The 9,595-nt window shown below is 43.2% G+C and overlaps 2 protein-coding genes across 2 annotated transcripts in view; one reads left to right on the top strand and one right to left on the bottom strand.

Annotated features, from left to right (window-relative positions):
- The window catches only part of LOC130205519 (growth hormone-regulated TBC protein 1-A-like), a 158,349-nt gene that overhangs the window by 30,475 nt on the left and 118,279 nt on the right, over nucleotides 1-9,595 (bottom strand). The gene's annotated exons all lie outside the window — the stretch shown is intronic.
- On the top strand, nucleotides 649-4,893 carry grk1a (G protein-coupled receptor kinase 1 a). The gene is made up of 7 exons (XM_056432881.1): nucleotides 649-1,546; nucleotides 2,264-2,391; nucleotides 3,071-3,228; nucleotides 3,318-3,401; nucleotides 3,484-3,608; nucleotides 3,719-3,920; nucleotides 4,062-4,893. Exons 1-7 carry the CDS (start codon nucleotides 848-850, stop codon nucleotides 4,349-4,351), a joined length of 1,686 nt encoding a protein of 561 aa, XP_056288856.1. The 5' UTR covers nucleotides 649-847; the 3' UTR covers nucleotides 4,352-4,893.

Here is a 9,595-nt window from a genome sequence, read left to right as displayed (position 1 = left end):
GGAGAAAAATATAATTTATTTTATTGAGTTCAAAAAAAAATTAAAAAATAAAAAAAAATAAAAAATATTTCAGTTGATTTTATTTGAACCAGAATGCACATGATTTTTTTTTTTTTTTGCATTGCATAAAAAAAAAGAACTTTATCACAATATTCTAATTTTCTGAGACAGTCCTGTATATAAACACGACTCAAAATTTGAAATTACATTTATTTTGCAATGTGATGATGTACACATGCGACACAGTATTAAAAGGTGAAACCAGCGACCTGTACTAATGCACACATTGGCATGCCTTTTATGAGAGATTGAGTATTTCAACCATTATCTCCCTTTATGTAAAAGTGTTTTAACTCAATGATCATTTTATTCTAATTTATTTCACTGAGATAAACGCCATCTGGTGCATTGAAGGGGAAAAGCATTCCTCTAGGTTTCCGTGTTAATCGTGATCGCCTTCCCAAACCTGAGCTTTGCTTCTAACACGCACAAGTTGACTGGCTGGAGACCTGCACATACAGTCGGTGTTGTTCAGTTCCTGCATGCACTCGCACACTTTGTCTAGGGCATTAGGGTGTTAATGGATTACAGAAAGGCGTTGACTCTGGTATGTGTGTGTGTGTGTGTTAATGAGTGTGATGCAGTGCTCAGTGTGCTGGGATCTCGTTGAGACACCAGCTCCCATTTCTCTCTCATGCTGCCTCTCCCACCACTCTGTGACCTGGGTCCTCCTGTTGTCTCATCTTTGCCTCCTCACCCCCTTGCTCCTTAGGAAGCAGTGTCTACGTCTGTGTTCTCTTTGCAATGTCTCCTCTCTGCTTTGCCTAACAGCCGCTCTGCCCTCGACATGGACATCGGAGGACTGACCACGGTGGTAGCTAATTCCGCTTACATCAACGCTCGCGGAAGCGTCGACGGCTCCAACACGGCGGCAGCTCGAGATAAGAAGTACCGTTCTCGCCTCAAACTGCCGCACATCACCGTGTGCGAGGACCTGCGGGACACCTTGGAGGTGGCCTTTGACACGGTCTGCGTGGAACAGCCAATCGGCAAGTGCCTCTTTAAGGAATTCTTGGATTCGAACACAGAGTATCACGGGGCTTGCCGCTTGTGGAGAGACATCGAGGGATACGACCTGGCGGAGGACTGCGACAGGGCGAAGAAGGCCTCGAAGATTGTCGATCGTCACATGGACCCCTCTGCCAAACACTCCTGCCCGTTCCTGCCCGAGGACGTCGTCGCCAAGGTGAAGGAAACCAAGGAGGCTGCAGGCGATGATTTATTCGCGGCAGCTTTGGCCTCGACGCTGGACTTTCTGCGTGAGGCGCCCTACACTTCCTTCCTGGAGAGCTTGTACTTAAAGAGGTATCTGCAGTGGAAGTGGCTCGAGATGCAGCCCATGGATGCAGACTGGTTCCTCGACTTCCGCGTGCTGGGCAAAGGAGGCTTTGGGGAGGTGTCTGCCTGTCAGATGAAAGCCACGGGGAAATTGTACGCCTGTAAGAAACTCAACAAGAAGAGGCTGAAGAAGAGGAAAGGCTATGAGGTGAGAACACTATTGGTACTCTTGCTAATATGCGTTCAATATATACATTGGTGGTCTATGGCATGAGCCTTTACTTTTAATAGACGGTTTTAAAACTGGTACCACATCAACTGTGCCTGAACATCTTCAACACAGAAGACTTGAAAAGGTTCCAATGCTGCAGGTTTTGTGAATGTTATAGTTTGAAATGCAATATTTGTGAGTTAACTAATATACATATCTCTATATCATTTAAATAGTATTAAATCCAGCCTCTGTTCACATAATGTGCCACAAAATGATAAGTTGTGTCATTTCCCCACACGTGTATTTGAAGGACACTGGACTCTTTTTAGTGCGATGTTACGCGGTGATTTGAGTCATAAACTTCCTGTTCAGAAAGCGCGCTGAGCAGAATACGATGTCGCTCATCGTCTTTGTCCCTGCCTCGGTCTCGTTTGGCTTCATCCTGCAGTATTAAACACTGAGAAGGGGATAGAGTGATTACTGGGAGCTTTAGGCGAAAGCTCTCCTGAATGGAACTTCTTGGCACAGTTACATCTCGCCCTTGACTTGTCTGAGGTATTTTTATTCCTTCAAATGTACTGTGACTCTTTTTCAAACGGCATGTTCGTCTTCAACGCGATAGAACACTCTGCTGTAGTTTTACATTTTCTTTGAATGAAACGTCAATGTGCCATTGTTTAAAAAAAAGTATTTTCTCATGTCCTCCTGTAGGGGGCGATGGTGGAGAAGAGGATCCTGGAGAAGGTTCACAGTCGCTTCATTGTGTCATTGGCGTACGCCTTTCAGACAAAAGACGAACTTTGTCTGGTCATGACCATCATGAACGGAGGAGACCTCAAGTAATTTCACACTCGTATCTCAAAGCATAAACATAAATACACACACTTACTGAGGAAAGCTGGAGCACATGGTCCTCATCCCTCCTGTGGACACACAGAACGTACCTTTTTAACGCCTCCATCGCCAACAGAAAGGGTGCATTCGACCGGAAAGACTGATGTGAGAAATGTTTTAATATTCTCAAGTCAGCTGAGACACCAATCATGTCAGCAATCAATCAATCACATTTCAAACCCTGAACGATGATTTCTAACTACAGGCACATGGGTGCAGCTCCACGTGTCAGTTACAGGATCTCGCTCCCATTCATGGAATAAAGCTACCTGCTCCGGATCAGCTGTTCAAGATGAAATGAACTGCAGACCCATTTTAGCTGAAACTCCCAAGAGACATTGGGAAACAAATCCCCCAAATAACCCTGAGTTGTCCTTTCTTTATTTATTTTTTTATCACCAACCACTGAAAACAGTCACGTTTCCTCATTTTATTAACCCCTTTATTTAATTAGAATCTGATTTTATTATGTGCAGACTGTAGTTTGCAAAACGAGAGCATAAGGATAACGGCAGCTTTATAGTATGCACAAACATCCTGTATCGGCTGTATTGGTACGCTTGTATGCAGATGATATACCTTTAGTGATGGAGCCAAATCTCTCTTGTCCTCTGATCCCTGAAGGTACCACGTCTACCTGGTGGATGAGAACAACCCGGGGTTCGACGAGCCCAGAGCCTGTTTTTACATCGCTCAGATCATCCAGGGTTTGGAGCACCTCCACCAGAAAAGGATAATCTACAGGGACCTCAAACCAGAAAATGTGCTCCTAGATAACGATGGTAATGTGTTTTGATTCAGACACCAGATGAAAAGGCCTTGTATGTGTGTAAGTAATAGTCAATTATAATATATGATGTTGTCCAACCAGGGAATGTGCGTATATCTGACCTGGGTCTCGCTGTGGAGCTAAGAGAAGGCAAAACACAGACCAAAGGATACGCTGGGACACCAGGTGGCTCATCTGTATCAGTCATATTGAGAGGCGGAGCTTCTCTGTGAACGCACTAAACGACTTTGACTTGTGTCTCTCGAAGGCTACATGGCTCCAGAGATGATCAAAGGAGAGAAGTACGACACCTCCGTCGACTACTTCACTCTGGGAGTGACGCTGTTTGAGTTCATCGCCGCTCAGAACCCGTTCAGAAACCGGGGGGAGAAGGTCAGTCACGTGGGAGGACACCTTGAGCTTCACCTCGCGCACACACGGCTGACTTATTAAAATGAATGAGAGGATCAGCATCGAGAGTATTCTTTGGTCCGGTGTTTCAGCTTGATCGCGAGCAGATGAAAGAGCGCATGCTGACCCGGACGGTGACCTACCCGGACAACTTCAACGAGCATTCAAAGTCGCTCTGTGACGCGCTGCTGGCTAAGGAGGTGGATCAGAGGTTGGGCTTTAGGAACGGCTGCTGTGACGAGCTCAGGGCACACGCCTTCTTCAGCGACATCAACTGGAGGAAACTGAACGCAGGTACCATGTATTTTCTATACGTCTGTGTCTTTTTCAGGGTTGTGGATAACTTGAATTAAACACAAACTAAAAAGTGTATTTATATTTGAGACGTATACCCTGAGAATGGATTCAATCGATTTCCATCTGGCGCCCCTCCAGGTATTCTGCCTCCTCCTTTCATCCCCGACCCTAAAGTGGTGTACGCTAAAAGTCTGGATGACGTCGGGGCCTTCTCCTCGGTGAAGGGAGTCGGCTTGGAGGAATCCGACAAGACCATTTTTGACGAGTTCTCCTCGGGCAACATCCCGATCCCCTGGCAAGAGGAGATGATCGAAACGGGCATTTACGGAGAGCTCAACATTTGGGGTCCTCGTGGCAGCGTCCCAAACGACCTCCGCATAGAGTCGATACTCGAGCAGCCAAAGTCCTCAACCTGCTGCGTATCGTAGAGTCATCGAAACACCTGGAAAATACCTCGGCCATGCACACACACACACACACACACACACACACGTGCAGCATTAAGACTCAAATACTCAGGATACAAGTCTCTTCTGAACTTTCTGATTGCAGAGTTTAAACTTTTATTGGTAAGTGCAGGAAAACAACAACAACGACTAGGTGGATTTTCAACCTGGAGTGGACTTAAAAGTAGATTTAGCTGTAGAACACCTTTACATTATTTTTTAATGCTTTTAGATTTTAAATGCATTATAAGAATCTATATAATGAATAATATTTAAATTGTTTTTGGTGCTGAGTGTTAAGCCCATTTTAAACATGAACATTACATATGAGCTTCTATAGAGTGTATCACATTTAAATAAATAGTGCTTTTTACTTTATGAGTTGTGTGCTAAGTTATTGTAGTCTTATATATTTAGAGCAAAACATTTTATTTTAAAAAACGGATTGTTGAGCAAAAGTTACATTCAGAAATCAAACGTATGAAAAAAGTGCTGGCAAATAAAAGAGCTTATTTAAATGGGAATGTGAGCTTTATTATTTTGTTTTGCTTCAGCTTTTCTTCTTTCATTCAACACTAGGCAGGACATTGAGGGTCTGGGGTCCGCCCCCAGAAAATGTTCAGTATTCTGTTCATTTACATGAATTCATTTATGATGGAAATGTCTTTATGGCAAGGAAAACACAACTCTGGCACCAGCTGACAACTCAAAATATATTGTTATATAATGCAATACGCCTTTCAGGCATTCTGTATTGCTTTCACATGTGTATTCTTCAGTAGATACACTGTACACATGACATCTATTCTGTCCATCCTGGAGAGGGATCCTCCTCTTTTGCTCTCCTGAAGGTTTCTTCCCTTTTTCCCCCCCTGAAGGGTTGTTTGGGAGTTTTTCCTGATCCGATGTGAGGTTCTGGGACAGGGATGTCTATGTGTACAGATTGTAAAGCACTCAGACAAATTTGTAATTTGTGAAAATGGGCTATACAAATAAACTGAATTGAATTGAAAATAGATCACCTTTGATCTAAATGTAATTTGCGGGGGGGGGGGGGGGGGATGTCTTGCACCAGGTCCTGACCCCAGGTAAGGGGGGTGGTAGCGGGACCGGTCCTTGGTGTTCCGCAGAAGGTCAAATGTCAGATTGGACAAGATGTCTGGCAGGTCGGCTGCTGTCTCCTGGAGAAGAGTAATACAAAAAGAAAAAGAAAACTAGCAGCAGAACAGATAGAGAACCATCATCTTTTTGGGGTGACTGGCCCATTTTCACTCTAGGGATCCAACTACAGGATGGATTGCCGTGATGCTTTATATATTCATCTCCGGATGAATTGTAATAACTTGATCATTGGAGTTGTCATTGAGTTAAGTTTTCAAAAATGTGTCAACACTTTTCGCAAAAAAACAGAAAACAATAGAAAGCCAACGCTTTTGTTGTGAATGGGTGCATTATTTAATCTGGAATAAAATGATACTTAAGTTTCCACTGCATGATCACGAGAGGGGCCAAAAGATCACAACACAAGTCTGATGATCACTCTGTTTGGCAAGATATCCTTACAGCCTACTGGCATGTTGGCGATGCAAAAAATGTGTTGTGGGCGGATATTCATCATCAGACAACGAACCCCAGTGTTTAGTGACCCGCTGATGTTTCCTTGAGGGCCACCAACAAGCCCAAATGTAAAGTTGTAAAAGTTGTGGCTGGATTTCTTTCTTCTTGATCGATGCTGACTAATCTCTTAACCTGATGTATCCCTCTCCTCTCTGACTCCTGGTGAGACGTCACAGGATACTCACACACTGGACCTCAGTAATCAAACACCCACAGGACACGGAGAGTTTGGAGTTCACTTCACGTAGATTTATTTAGAACCTACAGTTTCACAAATAAACCTGAGCTGGGTATTAAAGACACAACCTCTCTCCACATCCGTCTTTCCCAACTCCCGAACAAACACATTGACATATTATTCATAACATCACATTCGATGCATGTGCCGCCTCCGTCCCTCATTACATATTTCTTGTCCCTCAGTTTCCCCCTGCCTCAGTTCAAGCCGGTTACTTTAAGGAATGTGAGGTCCTTGCTGACGTCTCCCCCCTTGTTACTTCGTGAGTGTTATTTTGACATCCCGGCCCTTGCTCTACAGTCTCCTCTCGACCGGTTACTACTGGACCAGCACAAGGCCTCTGCGTCTATCTACGACTGGCGTTCTTGTAACTCGTGTCTGGGAGATGGATGTGTGCTAAGTCACCTTTGCAGTTGTATTTTAAGTCTAATATTAAACTATGCACAAGTATGACACACTTTCCTCTATATGTTGTGGCAGTATGTAAACTGCAGTTGGACTTTATTCTCATAGACTCACGAGCAGACTGTTGAGAGCAAAGCCCGTCCCAGCTCCCGTCTCCAGCACCGCTTTGTCCATCAGGTTAATTTGTTGCTGGTTATTCTCCGAAAACTGACTCAAAGCTATACCATCCAAAATCATGCTCACTTGCACGTACCCCAAAGCGAGGCTGGCATATTTAGATAAACAGATTCATAATCTCTGACAGAGAGATGAGCAACCTGGACCCCTCCCACCACTTAAATTCTTGTTGCCATTGTGTATATTCTCAATATTACTGTGCACTGCTGTGGCTTTAAAATCCAGATCCAGCATTTTGTATTCTCTAAAGATCTTCCACAATATCCGCAGAACGCCCTCTGATTGTTACCGCCTGCCGTCCTCAGTGAAGCAGACAACTGGTTTCATGTCGGGCCGTAGGGACATGCAAAGAGTTGAGAACAACATGTATTTACACTGTGCACGCTGCCAACTTATTTGCATATTTATTTTCATCCTGGGAGGCGGATGTGTATGAGGTTTGTTATACATGTGAGATGGATGTGTGAGGAGAGAGAGAGCACACTGTTTTATAAAGGCCTGACCTGGGACTGACACCTTTAATCCTTTTGTCAATCATTTATTCATAACTCTGTGCCACCTTTTAACCGGCATGCTCCCTCCTCCCCTCGAGGTCTCATCAGACAATTAACCAGAGAATAAAAAGCTGAGATCTGGAGAACTATTTAAGGCCCTATATACACACTAATGCGGCCGTATAATTTACTTTGAGTTGGGTTATTAATGTTTTCTTTGTACCCTCCTCTTAACTCAATGCAACATAAACATAAATGTTTAATTCAAATGACTTTTCGCCCTTATTAAACAGCTATGTTGGAGAGATAACAGGTCATTATTAATGCGAGAGTAGGAATACACGTTCCCTGCGAGATTTGAACCAGAGACGTTGCAAACCTGCAGCACCCACAGGCAGAATAAACAAAGATTAAAATATATTAAATATAATATAAAAGACCCTCCCAGAAAATACCACACCATCAGCCAATAAACGTACAACCCCCTCCCCTTTTGACCCTCTTCCCCTCCCCTAGTGTTTCACAGTCCCTTCATGTGACAAAACAACATGCCAACCAACTGCATCAGTAGCGAGAGAAAAAGACACCACAGATAGTCACCAGAAGGGCTGCAGACAACTCATTGAAAACCTTATTTGGATATTTTACACGACTTTCACGAATATCTCATGAGTTGATGAGGCTGCGAATGAAACTATTTGAGAGTAACTTGATCCCGAAGCATCGTTGACTCTTAGAAACACAAAAAATGGACTAAAATGTGGCAAAATAAGCTTTAACACACCGTTTCATCAAATTCAAACAACCATGGGTTTACGTATGCATAAATATATATAGTTGTGCAATATTCTACAGTGAACTTCAAGTCTGCATTAAGATGCATAGTCTTAATTCAACATAAAGTTTAAATCATCTCCTGCTTTACCTCACGTCTTTTCACATCCAGAAATGAATGAAAAGTGTTACTTAACAGATACACAGGCAAACATGTGTAGAGAATACCTGAATGTTTATACAATGCATTAAAACATGGTTTAACAAATTAGAAAGTCTACATTGTTTGTGGTTAAAACTTTCACTTGAACATAAGAGCATGGCCTTTGAAGTATATCTCCACATATGAGTTAATGGTATTCATTTCTAATATCTGACTACACAGTTGAGGAATTACATGAGACCATATAAAAAAACAATTTTTGAGTGTGTTATTTATACACAAAACACAGTTTATTATTAGTATGCTTCAGCCCAGTCTCCAGTCTGTAATGCACAGTGTGTGGCTGAGCACAGTACAGTGTGTGTGACGCTGACTGGGGCTCACACACTCACACACACACACACAAAAGACACCAGACAGCTGGTCATGAAGCTAGAAAATGACTTGAACTGACAGATGGCAAGCAGCAACCCTGGGTCGCTCTCCTCTAAACAGCAACGCTATAAGCAATCAAGATATTTGAGGATCTCCAGAGCACCATGGATCATGGATCTCAACACGAGGAATCCATTTTTCATTCATCAATCATTGTTGCTGTATGACATTGTGCTCAGATGGTCATGTTTTTGCCAAAATGGCTCCTGTTTGAATCCTTTTTGAATATATAAGCAATACACCCACCTGATGAGGACCAACCGGATCGGACGGTGTGCAGATTCCAAAAATATGATTTTGTGATGTTTACAATGTTTGGTGAAACCAGGATGTGCTCATTCAACTGTGACCTCTTGACCTCTTAAATCCAGCAAGCGTCACTTTTCCAGCTAAAGGGGAACAATGGAGAACCTGCAATACTCACATGTGACATAACGTGTTTCATAATGAGTGAATGAGTCTGTGGGGTGGTGAGTGTGTGTGCATAGACGCCAAAGAGGACAGAAACAGAAAGATGAGGAGCGGATCCCTCAGATCCACAGGCCGCTCGCTCCTTCGGGTCCCCGACACCAAGCTCCGCACCATGGGCAACCGGGCCTTTTGCTCGGCAGCGCCACGCTTGTGGAACAGTCTCCCTGACCACCTGAGGGAAACTCAGACACTGAACTCTTTTAAAACTGGCCTAAAAACCTTTTTATTCAGGAAGGCATTTCTTTTACCTTGAGTTAATTTATTGTCAGCTATTACATTCTGATTTTTTTTCTTTTTATGGGTTGCTTTAACTATGTTTTAATCGGTTTTATTTGTTTTTACTATATGTGTGGCACTCTGAGATTCTTTGAAGGAAGAGTGCGATAAAAATGAAATGCATTATTATTATTATTATCACTTCCGAGGCAATCCTCACGTCCACGTCTAAAGAT

Source organism: Pseudoliparis swirei, chromosome 2 (genome assembly GCF_029220125.1).
Source record: "Pseudoliparis swirei isolate HS2019 ecotype Mariana Trench chromosome 2, NWPU_hadal_v1, whole genome shotgun sequence".
NCBI classification, from domain to species: Eukaryota; Metazoa; Chordata; class Actinopteri; order Perciformes; family Liparidae; genus Pseudoliparis; species Pseudoliparis swirei.
Note: the sequence above shows the minus strand (reverse complement) of the source record. Positions and strands in the feature narration are given on the sequence as shown.

Coding starts and splice junctions, on each gene's coding strand:
- grk1a (XM_056432881.1), top strand. CDS start 848: ATGGACATCGGAGGACTGACCACGGTGGTAGCTAATTCCGCTTACATC. Junction 2,392..3,070: donor ATGAACGGAGGAGACCTCAA/GTAATTTCACAC, acceptor TGATCCCTGAAG/GTACCACGTCTACCTGGTGG. Junction 3,609..3,718: donor TCAGAAACCGGGGGGAGAAG/GTCAGTCACGTG, acceptor CCGGTGTTTCAG/CTTGATCGCGAGCAGATGAA.